Source organism: Lepidochelys kempii, chromosome 3 (genome assembly GCF_965140265.1).
Source record: "Lepidochelys kempii isolate rLepKem1 chromosome 3, rLepKem1.hap2, whole genome shotgun sequence".
NCBI lineage: Eukaryota > Metazoa > Chordata > Testudines > Cheloniidae > Lepidochelys > Lepidochelys kempii.
In genome coordinates this window covers 96,108,180-96,125,788 of record NC_133258.1, presented here as the reverse complement: position 1 = coordinate 96,125,788, position 17,609 = coordinate 96,108,180, and the positions used below count along the sequence as shown (strand labels likewise).

The 17,609-nt window shown below is 44.4% G+C and overlaps 1 protein-coding gene across 10 annotated transcripts in view; it reads right to left on the bottom strand.

Moving 5' to 3' along the window:
* NCOA7 (nuclear receptor coactivator 7) overlaps positions 1–17,609 on the bottom strand; it is a 167,338-nt gene that overhangs the window by 73,648 nt on the left and 76,081 nt on the right. For all 10 annotated transcript variants that reach the window (XM_073337224.1, XM_073337228.1, XM_073337223.1 and 7 more), the window contains one exon: positions 15,639–15,892. In XM_073337224.1, coding sequence (XP_073193325.1) covers positions 15,639–15,892 — 254 coding nt within the window. The remainder of the gene's footprint in view (positions 1–15,638; positions 15,893–17,609) is intronic.

The following is a 17,609-nucleotide window of genomic DNA, read 5'->3' as shown; positions in this document are numbered from 1 at the left end:
TTATACAAAATGCTTATCTATTCATCTTAAAATAATTTGTTTCAAATAATTGTTTGAAATGGGCGGTTTCTTTGAAATGTTCGTTGTAATCCTTGATTATTTGCAGGGAATTATGAGGTTGTGAATTAGAAACCTAAATATGATGTGAAAAATGTGTGAATGAACAGATGATGTCAATGTCCAGTATATTGTTAAGTATTTTTAGCACTTTAGGATTTTCAGGAACTATAAAACAGAGAGACTCAGGTTACATGATACACTGATCCTGGATGCCACCTGATGAGAGCCACAGCACACTCACAAAGGCTAGGACTCTAGAAAACTGTCAGCTTAGGAGCTGGGAGCAAAGCTTTTCCCAGGACATAAAGCAATCTTCTTGCTTAACAGGTTTCAGAGTAACAGCCGTGTTAGTCTGTATTCGCAAAAAGAAAAGGAGTACTTGTGGCACCTTAGAGACTAACCAATTTATTTGAGCATGAGCTTTCGTGAGCTACAGCTCACTCACGAAAGCTCATGCTCAAATAAATTGGTTAGTCTCTAAGGTGCCACAAGTACTCCTTTTCTTCTTGCTTAACGTATACCGTAATTTAAATGTGGGTCCCATCACATCCCTTTGTCACAGTACTTAAATATGAGTTCCATCACCTCTATTTTTCCACAGTATTTAGTCTAAATACTCATATTGTGCTTGAAAGACGGGGCAAAGAAGCTGGCATAGGTCTGTGTGATCATAGGGTGAGATGCAAGGCCATGAGGGTGCTCAGTCTGTTTACACAGAGGATGGAAATTATGCTTCAGTATCTTGTGTGTCAATGTTCTCTAAATCTTACAACATTTAGCATTGTTTGTGGTTTTCCCTGTCTGCGAAAGAATAAGTGACTGTTGGAAGGGTTGCTTATGTTTTAAAAAAGAAGAGATTTACATCCAAGCTGCTTCCAACAGAAAGCAATCATTCAAAACCATATGCAAATTCTTCGGTTCATTTATATGTGCATGGAGCTTTTAGTTACATTTATTAATACTCATACCTGCAAAGTTAAAAATCCGTTCAACAAAGGGAAAACCCTAGCCCTCTCCATAGGCATAGGGTCCCAGTAGGTAGCTGAACTGCTAGGGTTCCATTGTGCAGAGGAGGAGGTGTGACATGGAGAGACTTAGGCCTTGTCTACACTGCCACTTTACAGCGCTGAAAATTTCTCGCTCAGGGGTGTGAAAAAACACACCCCTGAGCGCTGCAAGTTTCAGCACTGTAAAGTGGCAACTCCCCTCGTGGGGGTGGTTTTTTTACAGCGCTGGGAGAGCTTGCTCTCTCCCAGTGCTGGTGCCGCAATTACACAGCCACATTAAAAAGAAAAGGAGTACTTGTGTCACCTTAGAGACTAACCAATTTATTTGAGCATGAGCTTTCGTGAGCTACAGCTCACTTCATCGGATGCATACTGTGGAAACTGCAGCAGACTTTATATACACACAGAGAATATGAAACAATACCTCCTCCCACCCCACTGTCCTGCTGGTAATAGCTTATCTAAAGTGATCATCAAGTTGGGCCATTTCCAGCACAAATCCAGGTTTTCTCACCCTCCACCCCCCCACTTACCAGCAGGAGAGTGAGTTTGCCACTGCAAACAGCCACATTAAAGCACTTTAACGTTGCTAGTGAAGCCATACCCTTACACGGGGTATGCACACATCCAGTGCCCAGCCCTGCATACTCCCAGAATGTTGTCACATAAAGAGATTTGGGGGTGGGGCAGGAGGGCTAAGGATCTGCCTCGTTATGGATCCACCATCCCCTACATAATGAGGGTGCAGTATTGCAGCAGTAGCCACTGAACAGCTCTGCTGCTACACTGCAGCCTTGGCTGGAGGATGATTCCTTCATCTCCAGCCCCTTCTAGAAACCTCCGCTACCCCAAAGTCCAGCTAGTTGGGCTACATGTTAGGGAACAATTTGCCCCACTAGGGCTTGATTTTCAGAGGTGCTGAGTATCTGCAACTTCTACTGGCTACGATTAAGGATGGTGAGTGCTCCGTATTTCAGAAAGTCAGGTAGTCAAGGGGTGGCATAAGGGGTGGCAGAATCAAACCTTTTATGGTTAGATCTGATGTAGAAAATTGGCCCTTTGCCAGTGACAGTTTATATCGGTTTTGTTTTTTAAATGTACCTCGCCTTTTTCAGGTCAAATTATGAGAAGAACTTTATTAAATTATGCCCTCAGCTTCTTATCAATGTTAAATAAAATCATATATTTTAAACAAAGTGGTTTAAAATACCCAATAAAACTACCACATTATCACAGTAATGCTTCAATTTTAAGTCTACTCTAAATTGAAAATTCCACACGGAAAAGTCATTTTTTCTCTGAGCTCTGATGTTACTGTATGTTTTTTTAATTTGCGCACCCCAGTTCAGAAAAGTGTGTTAATAGGATTATGTCTATTTAATAAGACTGTCACCAATAAAATACATATTATTTGAAGTGTATCCCCAATGTACCATGCAGTATTATGTATTTAAGTTGTCTAACCTTTTCATTACAAAAATTCTTCAGACTTATTTAAAGAGCTTCCACGCCTCCATGATTTGCAAGAGGACTTTGAGGTTTGACAGTGGGATAGTCTTAGTATTAGGGAGCTACCTTCTGCTGGTCCCATGTAATCAGTGCAGATTTGGCTATGATATGAGCTGTTGAACATTGTCATTTCCCATCTGTGTTTTACTTGCTACCTAAAGCTTGTTCTTGGCCTGCTGCTAAAAATTCTGAATATTTTATTAACACTGTACGTGCACCACCCTTCAGGTGGCCTCATGCAGAGCACCTTTAGATACGACGCAAACAAAATGAATCTTCCTCCTGTTTTCCCCCATTAAAATACCCTTTGGCTTAGGGGAATATACACTTGTCCATATGCATTAGAACAAGATCTTTAATTACATGATCACAAACTATTTTTCCCACAAGATCCTGCCTCATTCACCTTACTGGATGGACTGCTATGGCGATGAATCAGGGTTGTGTAATGAAGGAGGCCCCTCTGGCATCTCTGCCACATTTACTGAAAAAAAGGAAGGTGTATAGTGAATGGGGCAGGGGATTATAAGAAGAGAATGGATGGCTTTGTGGTTAAGGAAAGTTAAATGCCACCCTGCAGAATTGAATTCTATCCCTGTCTTAGAGTTCCTATGTGATGCTAAACCAAACTTTTGACAAAAATTGGCCCCTAATTGTGTGTTCACCACTTTCAGGGTGCCCAAATTAAGACATACGGAGCACTCACAACTGCAGCTTTAGTCAATGGAAGCTGTGGCTGGTCAGCCCATCTGGTCGTGAGACAGAGTGCGGTGTGGAACAAGGAACACACGGCAGTGAGTCAGGCGGTTCGGAGTCTGAATGCTGGCTTTGGCCATCGACTCAGTGTATGGCTTCAGGAAATCATGTTACCTTTCTGCTTCAGTTTCCCATCTGTAGAATAGGGCCGTACATTAAGGGTCCCCTGAGGGTACGCCTACACTGCCATTGGGAGCATGCTTGCCATCGCGGGTAGACAGGTCTGCACGAGCTCTGCTGGGCTCCTGTTCTAAAAATAGTCAGCATGGGCGTAGCCCAGGCAGCGGATAGGGCTAGCTGCCCAGGTGTGTAGCCAGAGGGTCTGGAAGGGTTTGTATATAGGCAGCTGGCTCGAACCGCTGCCAGTGCTACCCCTGGCTACACTGTTATTTTTCGTGTGCTAGCCTGAAGTGGCACACTACTCCAGCTGGAAGTCGTGTCTGTCTACACCAACTGGGAAGCAGAAGCATGCTCCCAGCTGCCGTGTAGATGTACTCCAGGGCTCCCACCCTAGCGCCAGACTCTCCCCTTAGCAGATGTGCCTGCCTGGACTCAAGGAGGCTCTGGAGTGCAACTGGTGGGGGAGATTCTGCGTGCTGCGTGACTGCATGCCTGCAGAAAACACCCCCCACCCCCACCCCCCGCCAAATTCCTATCCTTCCCTGCAGAAAACAGCAGGGAAGCACAGGGAAGTCACTCAGGGAGACAACCATGGGCGGGGGGGGAAGGGTTGGGGGGGGTGAGGCACGGGTGGGCACACGGGGTTACATGCCATTGCCCCCCACCACCACCACCACCCATTTCTGCAAGTGCAGAGCTGCCTAGCTGAAGGAGGCTGCATCTGGGCTCCACTGAGTCCGCAGCTGAACTCAGCCTCCTGGGTCCTAGTAACAGTCATGCTCCCCTTCTGTGTGCTGACGACGCATCACTCTCACAAATCTTGGGAGACAGGCCAGTCCTTGCCTACAGACATCCCCCAACCTGAAGCAAATACTCACCAGCAACCACACACCACACCACAGAACCACTAACCCAGGAACCTATCCTGGCAACAAAGCCCGTTGCCAACTGTGCCCACATATCTATTCAGGGGACACCATCATAGGGCCTAATCACATCAGCCACACTATCAGAGGCTCATTCACCTGCACATCTACCAATGTGATATATGCCATCATGTGCCAGCAATGCCCCTCTGCCATGTACATTGGTCAAACTGGACAGTCTCTACGTAAAAGAATAAATGGACACAAATCAGATGTCAAGAATTAGAACATTCATAAACCAGTCGGAGAACACTTCAATCTCTCTGGTCACTCGATCTCTGAACCTGAAAGTCGCAATATTACAACAAAAAGACTTCAAAAACAGACTCCAACGAGAGACTGCTGAATTGGAATTAATTTGCAAACTGGATACAATTAACTTAGCCCTGGTCTACACTAGGACTTTAGGTCGAATTTAGCAGCGTTAAATCGATTTAAACCTGCACCCGTCCACACAGTGAAGCCCTTTATTTCGACTTAAAGGGCTCTTTAAATCGATTTCCTTACTCCACCCCTGACAAGTGGATTAGCGCTTAAATCGACGTTCCCAGCTCGAATTTGGGGTACTGTGGACACAATTCGATGGTATTGGCCTCCGGGAGCTATCCCAGAGTGCTCCATTCTGACCGCTCTGGACAGCACTCTCAACTCAGCCCTGGTCTACACTAGGACTTTAGGTCGAATTTAGCAGCGTTAAATCGATTTAAACCTGCACCCGTCCACACAGTGAAGCCCTTTATTTCGACTTAAAGGGCTCTTTAAATCGATTTCCTTACTCCACCCCTGACAAGTGGATTAGCGCTTAAATCGACGTTCCCAGCTCGAATTTGGGGTACTGTGGACACAATTCGATGGTATTGGCCTCCGGGAGCTATCCCAGAGTGCTCCATTCTGACCGCTCTGGACAGCACTCTCAACTCAGATGCACTGGCCAGGTAGACAGGAAAAGAACCGCGAACTTTTGAATCTCATTTCCTGTTTGGCCAGCGTGGCAAGCTGCAGGTGACCATGCAGAGCTCATCAGCACAGGTGACCATGATGGAGTCCCAGAATCGCAAAAGAGCTCCAGCATGGACCGAACGGGAGGTACGGGATCTGATCGCTGTTTGGGGAGAGGAATCCGTGCTATCAGAACTCCGTTCCAGTTTTCGAAATGCCAAAACCTTTGTGAAAATCTCCCAGGGCATGAAGGACAGAGGCCATAACAGGGACCCGAAGCAGTGCCGCGTGAAACTGAAGGAGCTGAGGCAAGCCTACCAGAAAACCAGAGAGGCGAACAGCCGCTCTGGGTCAGAGCCCCAAACATGCCGCTTCTATGATGAGCTGCATGCCATTTTAGGGGGTTCAGCCACCACTACCCCAGCCGTGTTGTTTGACTCCTTCAATGGAGATGGAGGCAATACGGAAGCAGGTTTTGGGGACGAAGAAGATGAGGAGGAGGAGGAGGTTGTAGATAGCTCACAGCAAGCAAGCGGAGAAACCGGTTTTCCCGACAGCCAGGAACTGTTTCTCACCCTAGACCTGGAGCCAGTACCCCCCGAACCCACCCAAGGCTGCCTCCTGGACCCAGCAGGCGGAGAAGGGACCTCTGGTGAGTGTACCTTTTAAAATGCTATACATGGTTTAAAAGCAAGCATGTGAAAGGATTACTTTGCCCTGGCATTTGCGGTTCTCCTAGATGTAGTCCTAAAGCCTTTGCAAAAGGTTTCTGGGGAGGGCAGCCTTATTTCGTCCTTCATGGTAGGACACTTTTATCACTCCAGGCCAGTAACACATACTCGGGAATCACTGTAGAACAAAGCATTGCAGTGTATGTTTGCTGGCATTCAACCAAAATCCGTTCTTTCTCTCTCTGTGTTATCCTCAGGAGAGTGAGATATAATTCATGGTCACCTGGTTGAAATGGGGTGCTTTTCTTCAGGGACACTCAGTATAGCCCATTCCTGCTGTGCTGTTTGCCTGTGGCTGAACAGAAATGTTCCCCGCTGTTAGCCACGGGGAGGGGGGAGGGTTGAGGGGGTAGTCACGCGGTGGGAGGAGGCAAAATGCGACCTTGTAACGAAAGCACATGTGCTATGTATGTAATGTTAACAGCAAGGTTTACCCTGAAAGAGTGTAGCGACTGTTTTATAAAATGTGTCTTTTTAAATACCGCTGTCCCTTTTTTTTTCTCCACCAGCTGGATGTGTTTCAATGATCACAGGATCTTCTCCTTCCCAGAGGCTAGTGAAGCTTAGAAAGAAAAAAAAACGCACTCGAGATGAAATGTTCTCCGAGCTAATGCTGTCCTCCCACACTGACAGAGCACAGACGAATGCGTGGAGGCAAATAATGTCAGAGTGCAGGAAAGCACAAAATGACCGGGAGGAGAGGTGGAGGGCTGAAGAGAGTAAGTGGCGGGCTGAAGACAGGGCTGAAGCTCAAATGTGGCGGCAGCGTGATGAGAGGAGGCAGGATTCAATGCTGAGGCTGCTGCAGGACCAAACCAGAATGCTCCAGTGTATGGTTGAGCTGCAGCAAAGGCAGCTGGAGCACAGACTGCCACTGCTGCCCCTCTGTAACCAACCGCCCTCCTCCCCAAGTTCCATAGCCTCCACACCCAGACGCCCAAGAACGCGGTGGGGGGGCCTCCGGCCAACCAGCGACTCCACAACAGAGGATTGCCCAAAAAAAAGAAGGCTGTCATTCAATAAATTTTAAAGTTGTAAACTTTTAAAGTGCTGTGCTTAAAGTGCTGTGTGGCATTTTCCTTCCCTCCTCCACCACCCCTCCTGGGATACCTTGGTAGTCATCCCCCTATTTGTGTGATGAATGAATAACGAATGCATGACTGTGAAGCAGCAATGACTTTATTGCCTCTGCAAGCGGTGATTAAAGGGAGGAGGGGAGGGTGGTTAGCTTACAGGGAAGTAGAGTGAACCAAGGGGCGGGGGGTTTCATCAAGGAGAAACAAACAGAACTTTCACACTGTAGCCTGGCCAGTCATGAAACTGGTTTTCAAAGCTTCTCTGATGCGTACCGCGCCCTCCTGAGCTCTTCTAACCGCCCTGGTGTCTGGCTGCGCGTAACCAGTAGCCAGGCGATTTGCCTCAATCTCCCACCCCGCCATAAACGTCTCCCCCTTACTCTCACAGATATTGTGGAGCACACAGCAAGCAGTAATAACAGTGGGAATATTGGTTTCGCTGAGGTCTAAGCGAGTCAGTAAACTGCGCCAGCGCGCCTTTAAACGTCCAAATGCACATTCTACCACCATTCTGCACTTGCTCAGCCTGTAGTTGAACAGCTCCTGACCACTGTCCAGGCTGCCTGTGTACGGCTTCATGAGCCATGGCATTAAGGGGTAGGCTGGGTCCCCAAGGATACATATAGGCATTTCAACATCCCCAACAGTTATTTTCTGGTCTGGGAAGAAAGTCCCTTCCTGCAGCTTTTGAAACAGACCAGAGTTCCTGAAGATGCGAGCGTCATGCACCTTTCCCGGCCATCCCACGTTGATGTTGGTGAAACGTCCCTTGTGATCCACCAGAGCTTGCAGCACTATCGAAAAGTACCCCTTGCGGTTTATGTACTCGCCGGCTTGGTGCTCTGGTGCCAAGATAGGGATATGGGTTCCGTCTATAGCCCCACCACAGTTAGGGAATCCCATTGCAGCAAAGCCATCCACTATGACCTGCACATTTCCCAGGGTCACTACCCTTGATATCAGCAGATCTTTGATTGCGTGAGCTACTTGCATCACAGCAGCCCCCACAGTAGATTTGCCCACTCCAAATTGATTCCCAACTTTTGACCGGTAGCTGTCTGGCGTTGCAAGCTTCCACAGGGCTATCGCCACTCGCTTCTCAACTGTGAGGGCTGCTCTCATCTTGGTATTCATGTGCCTCAGGGCAGGGGAAAGCAAGTCACAAAGTTCCATGAAAGTGCCCTTACGCATGCGAAAGTTTCGCAGCCACTGGGAATCGTCCCAGACCTGCAACACTATGCGGTCCCACCAGTCTGTGCTTGTTTCCCGAGCCCAGAATCGGCGTTCCACAGCATGAACCTGCCCCATTAGCACCATGATGCATGCATTGGCAGGGCCCATGCTTTCAGAGAAATCTGTGTCCATGTCCTGATCACTCACGGGACCGCGCTGACGTCGCCTCCTCGCCCGGTATCGCGTTGCCATGTTCTGGTGCTGCATATACTGCTGGATAATGCGTGTGGTGGTTGATGTGCTCCTAATTGCCAAAATGAGCTCAGCGGCCTCCATGCTTGCCTTGGTATGGCGTCCGCACAGAAAGAAGGCGCGCAACGATTGTCTGCCGTTGCTCTGACGGAGGGAGGGGCGACTGACGACACGGCTTACAGGGTTGGCTTCAGGGAGCTAAAATCAACAAAGGGTGTGCCTGTACATCAAGGAGTATTTCAGGCAGGACTGCACGGACGGTTCCAATAAGAAATGGTGCACCAAAGTTATCGTTGTTATTGGAACAAGGAGGTTAGCCTGGCCTCTGATTGATACATGGCTAGATTAACCTCACTGCGCCTTCTCTGTGACTGACTGCAGTGTGATCTAGACAGGGGAGGAGGAAAATGAGTCCAAAACAAATCTGGTCTATTTCTTGTTCTGACCCACTCCATCGATCCTTTACATCTTTGGCTGGCAGCAGACAAAAAAGGCGTGAAATGATTGTCTGCCCTTGCTTTCACGGGGGGAGGGAGGGTGGGAACGGGGTCCTGACGATATGTACCCAGAACCACCCGCGACAATGTTTTAGCCCCATCAGGCATTGGGATATCAACCCAGAATTCCAATGGGCAGCGGAGACTGCGGGAACTGTGGGATAGCTACCCACAGTGCAACGCTCCAGAAGTCGACGCTTGCCTCGGTACTGTGGAAGCGCTCCGCCGAGTTAATGCACTTAATGCACTTAGAGCATTTTCTGTGGGGACACACACACTCGAATATATAAAACCGATTTCAAAAAAACCGACTTCTATAAATTCGACCTAATTTCGTAGTGTAGACATACCCTTAGGCTTGAATAGAGACTGGGAGTAAATGGGTCATTACACAAAGTAAAACTATTTCCCCATGTTTATTCCCCCCCTCCCCACTGTTCCTCAGACGTTCTTGCCAACTGCTGGAAATGGCCCACCTTAAGTATCACTACAAAAGCTTTTCTTCCCTCCCCCCCCCCGCTCTCCTGCTGGTAATAGCTCATCTTAAGTGATCACTCTCCTTACAGTGTGTATAACACCCATTTTTTCTTGTTCTGTGTGTATATAAATCTCCTCACTGTATTTTCCACTGAATGCATCCGATGAAGTGAGCTGTAGCTCACGAAAGCTTATGCTCAAATAAATTGGTTAGTCTCTAAGGTGCCACAAGTACTCCTTTTCTTTTTGCGAATACAGACTAACATGGCTGCTACTGTGAACCCTTCTTGTTTTCTGTGCAACAGTGAGTGCCTGTGGTGGGGCTGGGTAAAGGGGTGTGGGGGAAATGAGGGAAGGGGGGTGAAGGGGAGGCAGTGGGGAAGGAAATGGGGGTGGAATAAGGCTGGGGAGGGGAATGTGGGAGTGAGGGGCATGGAGAATAAAAGGGGATAGAGGAATCACAGGAGGGAAGCAGGAGCCTGGCATGTGGCATCCCCGCGGCAGCAGCTGGGGCTCCCCCATTAAGCAAGCCCTAGCCCATCGAAACCTTACCCTGACCATCCTTACCCCTCTACACCTGGACCCCTCTGATGAGCCCCCACCAGCTGCTAAAATCGAGATTAGTAGTAGGAATTTCTAGAAAAGGCCACTGCCAGGAATCACAGCAGAGGAGGTGAGAAGGTACCGCATGAAGTGTAGAGAAGAGGGTGGATCCCAAAGGCCAAGGAGGGAAGGGGCAAAATCAGGAGTGAAGTGATAATGTCTCCACTAACACTGAGAGCAGAGACAGACAGAGGTTGCCTAAAGGCTGAGATGCCAAGAAAATGAGGGCTGAAGATACAAAGCAAGCTTTTATAGGGTTAGATTTAGATGTCAAAGAGAAAGATTTTATAAGTTTATTTCAGAGCTATAGGTCCAAATTGGAGTTTGCTAACTTGCATGAGAAAGAGCAAGAAGAGGATAAATAATCAGGAAGGACTGCCTGGCAGTGTAATCTATTAAACTGTGCAATCTTCTCCCCAAGGATGTGGTAGCAGCTCCCTAGCCTGGGACATTTAATAATAAACCAGTCAAAACACTAGAAAATGTACTGTGGGGAACAACACTGCACTGGGAGAGGTCTTAGGTAAACTAAAAGGAACTTTTCATTTCCACTTTCTGATTCTTTCCTACAGAATCAAAAGGTGCAACAGCTATTCCTTTTTGGTTCTGATACGTCACCTACTGGCCTCTACCAGTAACAACAAGATAATATCATATTCCTTCTTCATATATTCTACTGTAAGATTTCTCATTCTCATGTCATATTTGGAACCTATTCCAAAGATAGAAAATGAAAAATCAATTCCTTCTATGAACCATCTCCTCCTCCACATCGATCAGAAAAGCAACAGTGCCTCGTTAATATGCATCTCCACACCCTTAAGAAGCTGCATTATATTCATCCTAATGTAAGAAGTGGCATTTGTTGAGTCAGTGAAATTGTGTGGACAGAAAATATTACACAATTCTATTAAGAGGACTGACATTCAAAGTGAAAGAATGCGAAAGTCACAGTCAGCATTTACAAATTAACACAGGCATGCAGATTTACATGCTTGCAATGAAGATTCATGGAGTCTACATAATGATTTATAGTGAGATGTGGTGCTCCTCCCCCTTCTCCCCAATAAGAATAAATAAAGAAGGCTTTAAGACCCTGTAAAGCATGAAAGGGAGATTATTAAGAGGACAAATTTCTGCTAGACTGACAGACTTGACCTTCCTAGACTCAAAGCACTTGTGATAAAACTTCCATTAAGCCATGTTATATATTATGCATCCACAATCACATTAGCACACAGATGAGGCAAACTACAGTGCCATTAATACATCTAATACATTTCTTTCTTTTCCACAGAAGCACAAAGGTGTACTGGAAAAGCATAAACTATTACTGAGAAATAATCTCAGAAGTACCACTCAGAAACCATTAAATGTTAAAGGTCTAAAGTGTAGAGTTAAATTATACAGATATTCCTCAAGCTAGCAGCCACAACAAACCACCACCACCACCAAAACATACAAATGTACCAACACTAGATATATGGACAGGCAGAAGAACAAGAGAGAGTGAGGTTATTGGGTTTAGTCAAAGCACTTCAGGGCTTGTCTAAAGAATACTGATCAAAACCACACGTAGACTGAATGAAGTACGGCACGGACACTCTCCATTAGCCTGCTTGTTAAGGAAGTCCTGTGATACTTCAAATAAACGTGAATTGTTTGCAGGATGTGTGTGTACATATTATTGATTGGGCAGAAAGTATCCCCTTATTGGTAGGGCCCTGTGTGTTCTGTAACTGCAGAACTCCTGAATTCACCCCTTTGTACAGAACTGCGCTCCGGGATCTAATTAGCTTTTTAAAAAATAAATAAATTAATAAATAATGTTTATAGCCCTTACGGTTGTGGAGATTACTTTGAAAATGTTAACTAGTGTAAGGGCATGTCTACACTTAAAATGCTGCAGTGATGCATCTGCACTGGTGCAAATACACCACTGTAGCACTTCAGTGAAACGCTGCTAGGTAGATGGGAGAGCTGTTTCTGTTGGTGTAGTTAATACATCTCCCTGAGAAGCAGTAGCTATGTTGATGGGAGAAGCCCTCCCGTCGACATAATGCTGTCTACTCCAGGGGATAGGCTGTTATAACTGCGTCGCTCAGGGATGTTGATTTTTCACACCCCTGAATGACGTAGTAATACTGATGTAAGTTTATAGTGTAGACCTGGCCTCAGTGATTTGTCTGCTTGAGTTTGCAGAGCTTGAAACAAACTCTGAGAGGTATGAGCTGCCTCTTAGTTCAGTTGATTAAATCTGTAACTTTAAGATGATCATTTCAATGTCAACATTGTTAACTACTACCTCAGGTTGATCATTTTAGCAGCAACAACTAGCCATTGTGCTTGTCCCACAATCTCAATCTTCCCGTATCTCCCAGCTTTGCCTCCAACAACTTCTACAAACCAAATAGGTAAAAATCTTTGGTATTCTGAAACTGTGAAGCTATCGTAAAATAAACCTAATTTAGTATGAGGATTAATAATACAGGGACTACTGTATGGATTATATTAGTCATTTTTATATTTAATCTGACAATAAAACTCAATTTTCAAATGTATCATCTGAAGCTGCCCAGAGTTCTCCCCAGAGTGCTGCAGAATCCAGAGATCCCGAATTTGGGTGTGGCAGATAAACAGCTTTTAAGGTCACTTTTCAAGCATACCAGTCCATTTTAAACATCCCATCAAAGATGAGATAAATTTTGTTAATATAAATTCAATCTCTGCATTCTCAGTTTACTCAGATTGAGATGCTAAACGCTCTCCTTATAAAGGCTCAGGGGGCACATTTTTTGCTGGAAAGAACCAGCTTGCAAAGACACTCAAGAGAAAACGATGGCTGGGAATGTGACCACAGAAGAGCCTTGAAGGAGTACAGGGAGAGAGGAGGGGAGCATCATGATGTTTACAGTCCTAGCAACTTCGTTTTCGTGTTTGTCATGTTTTTCCAAGAAAGTTCCAATAGTTCTTCCACGTTTCACAAAAACTCTGAAACACTAAAACAAATTCCAGCCATCTCACAAAACTCAGAACTTCTCCAGACTGTCATTCTCTATTTAAAAATGATCTTTTAGAGAAAGGGTTCTATAACAAGATTTCATCTAAATCATTTTAAGTAGAAACGCTTTTATTTAAATAAATAAGCACAGTATTTACTTTGGTGTCTTTCAATTTGTCAGTTATAAATACTTGCAAAAAGCTTCGCCAGAACAACTAAACAGAAGTAATTTAAAAGATTTATTCTTCAATCCAAACACTTCAGTGTTCCTATACTAAAGATGCTACTGCAAATACATTGTTGATCTGAGGCAGTGCTCAAGATAAACTGAAGTACAATGTTTTTAAAACTTCTAAATTGTTGATCTCTTTGGGTCCAGCTCTGCCAATGCTTTACACACAAGGAATTTTGCTCAAGTGAATGAAGTTACCAACAAGCAAAAGAGTTTACAGGATAGGGTCTTTAAAAAAAAAAATGATCACAAATTTCCACAGAAGAGCTTTGGTTAATGTACAAGAGAGATTCTCAAACTGTTGACTAATCTGCACATGCTGCTCACAAGGCACTAGCTCCTTTTTGGTTGCTGATTCTTTTATTACAATGCAGGATATTCAGAGTGAAGAGGGTTTTCATGAATGTGCAGGGCACAAATTGTAACAGTATAGCATGTGACACAAAAAGGTCATGTCTTTATGATGTAAAATGTACAATATTATTTTTTTAGAGACAGCTTTGTGACAGCAAGTCCTCACAGAACAGGATTGCAGTGAGGCCATATACTGACACCATAAATTAAACATTAGTTAATGGTTACTTTTTCTATCAAATTCCCAATACAACATTTGGAAGACACAATATATTATTTTAAATCATATCTGAAATATATATTTGTCCTGTAACTACAGGTGTGTTAACAGGCCACTTAACTTTGAACGGTCCCTTAGAATATGAGCTACTTACGCTAAACTATCTGTTTGATCTTATATTTAGCTGTGACACTCTAAGTACCTTTCCCAGAACTGAGGAAGAGCTCTGTGTAGCTTGAAAGCTTGTCTCTCCCACCAACGGAAGTTAGTCCAATAAAAGATATTACCTCACCTACCTTGTCTCTGAAATGATTTAGATAGGGTGATGATACATCCCGTTTTGACCTGTACAGTCCCCTTTTTTAACCTCTGTCCCAGACATCATGACTTTTTTTGCAAAACTGGGCATTTGTCTCGTTTGCTCTTGCCCCAAAGGGGTGCAGAAGAACGTTTGGGCAATAGCAAATGGGACAAATGCCAAGTTTTGCCTAAAAAGTTGTGAAGTCCGTGACTTCAGCTTGGGAGAGCAACACCAGGTGGCTTAGGCCAGCCCAGTGCAGTGAGGCTAAGGCAAGCAGCAACGCCAGGCGACGCGGGGATAGCCTGAGCTGCCTGGCATTGCCAATTACCCAGTGTCCTGTTTTCAGTTTAGGGAAATATGGTCACCCTAGATTCTGGGAATGTAACAAAATGTAATCCAGACCAACAGACTGGACGCTACATATAGACTCTGGTCTTGCAAACACTTAGATGTGAGCTTAACTTTAAGGCACAAGCTAAACTTTATTTCAATAGGATTATTCACATGTGTAAAATTAATAAGTGATTGTGAGACCATGGACAATTTTTTTTTAATCATTTATCCATGTCTCAATGCCATATCTTCTCAAGACTATGGGTGGATTGTTTTTAACACTTATTTCACTGCACTGCAAATAGAACAGGACTTACATTTAAAAACAACACACTTCAGGATTGCTATATATTCGGTTGTCAGTATGCAAAAAACAAACTGAAAAACAATATTGAATGCACACCATCAATTTAAAAAATACCAACCCCCTCACATTTCCACAACTGAAAAGGAAGAAAATTACTTCTATCTTTTCATTTGTTTACTTCATGATACTGACAGTACATTGCCTACAGCCAGTTTCCCCTGTTTTGTGTGGGCATTTCACGCAGTAACAGGGAAAAGAAAAAACATTAAAAAAAAAAAAATAGGAAACCAGTGACTGAAAAACTACAAAAGTTGGCAGAAGGGAACTAGGCTATGCCTACATTATGAACTAGGGGTGTGGTTTCCCTGCTCACGTGACAGCTCTCGTCGAGCCAACGCAAGTATACATAGCAGTGTAACAGCGGTAGCCCTGGTTGGTATGTAGTCAGCACAGCTCAGCTGCGGCTCCACTGCCACTACCCGTGCTAGTGTGGCTACACTACCACTTAGACTCATGCCACCTTAATGCCAGCTAGCGTGAATACCTGTAAGTGAGCAGGGGAATCACACCCTTAGCTCATAGAGCAGACACAGCCTCGGGGGCAGGGGCAGTACCTGAAACTATTTTAACTAATTTTTAGATATGACAAGATTTCAAGTTGACTATCGCTTTAAGGAATACCTAAGTCAATCACATGAGAAAAAGATATTAAGAACTACCAAAACAATACTGTGTCAAAATAGTGTCGTGTTAACATCACTCACCAGTATTATAGTATCTTTTCAGCTCTGTGCGCCTGATATCTTTTAGCTGATTATATTTTTTCTTTTTCTTCTCTTCTTCAGTGACACACTCCTCCTTTTCCTCAGCAAGTTTGCAGTTGTCTTCAGAACTGATTTGCTCCAAAATGACCTTACTGCCATCATCCTTCCCAACCTGAGTTCTGGAAGCAGTGGTTCCACGAGAATTAGCAGCGACTGTCTCAGCATTTTGTTTGGCTTGCTTTTTCTTTTTCAACCTAGATAAAATATACATTTTAAAAAAATGAGAGTGAGACATGGTCTCTTACAGGGAACTGATTAACTGAGCTGGCCAATCTTATTTCTGCAAATGAATTTATTATATGGTGACTCACTACAATCTCTCTCACACACACACACCCTTCACAAAACAGCATACTCTTTTCTCTATACCACTATAAGGAGCGGGGGGGGAGGAAGGAAGGGGGGAAACAATGTTTTCAAGATGAGACAAGGGATAAAATCAAAACTATTCCAGGTCTAAATGTATTATAATACAACAGCTAAAGTTATAATTTCACAGTTGACTGCCTCTGCTTTATGAGCTAGCCTGTTTTGATATAAACTTATTTAATTACATTTTGTTCAAGGTTATTTATCAGCAGCCACTCATATTCTGTTCTATAAAGGTCGTTATATCACCCTCACCATCATAGTTTCTGAATGCCTATTGCATTAAGCAACATAACTATGGTTCTGTCAGGACTGTTCATATAGGGCTGTTCTCAAGCTGTCACAGTTTCTAGAAGAGAAATCTTAATGCCCTGCCCGTAACTCTCTACAAAATCTTTTACCACAAGAGATTTTTTTTTTCAAAAATGCCTTAAAATATACCCAAAGTGAGAGATACATGGCAGGTGTCACAACTGCTGTTCCAGTCATCATCTTTGGTGCTCAATTTCAGTAAGAACACCATTTAACTGAGAGATTGTCATGAAGATTATCAATGGCAATGTAATCCTCTGTTACCACTGGTTTACAAATCACTGACACAGACTGTATGAACAGAAAAACAACTAACCTCAATGATCCTTCCCTCTAGTGCATTAATAGCTTTTCAGTTACAGGGATACTAAGGAGGATGCTATATGTTGTTCTCTGAGGCTGATAACAGTCATTATGTATGTGCATTGAGAGAAGATAGCCATAAAACTACAACTATTAAGGATCCATTACAGTTATGAAAATGTTTCATGACATGGAATAGGATGGGAAGGGAAAACCAACATACATACAAGGATTGCAAAAGAGGTGTACTTCCATCAGATATATTTGTAACATACCAAGATATTATAGTATTAATATGTTTCCTGGCTCAGAGTTTACAGTAAAAAAATCCAGGAGGGGGGTCAAGATTTTCAAAAGTGACTAATGATTTCAGATGCCTCGATTTGTGCTGCCCAAGTTGAGACACCATAAAGGGGCCTGATTTTCAGAGGATGGGTGTCAGGCCCCTTTAAGGTGTCTCAACTTGGGCAGCACAAATGGGCAGCATTTTCTGATAACCAGAGCCAATCAGGTGTCTCAAACGGGGAACCTAAAAATTGCAGCACCCAAAATCACTAGTTGCTTTTGAAAATCTCGGTCCACAAATTTATATTTGGCATAAACATCTCTGGACACGGTCTTAGTACAGCTTTTAAAAATGTCCTGTCTTTATTATATTGCACATTTATAAACTTTGTGTTCCCTCCATGTGGCCACGGAGGGAAAGGAACTGCCGGATGCATGTACATGGATGGCAACCATGGTTAAGGTTCCATGGAGGGACTGGTGGGCAGGAGTACAGGAACCACCGTCCAGCCCTTTAAGGAACCGCCCCACCATTGGGTGGGAAAACACTAGCCCCCTGAGAACCCCGGACGGAAGGCGGAGATGGCCGCCAGGTGCACTCTGAGTGAGGACGGGGCTTGCCCTTGCTGCTTGACTTGCAGG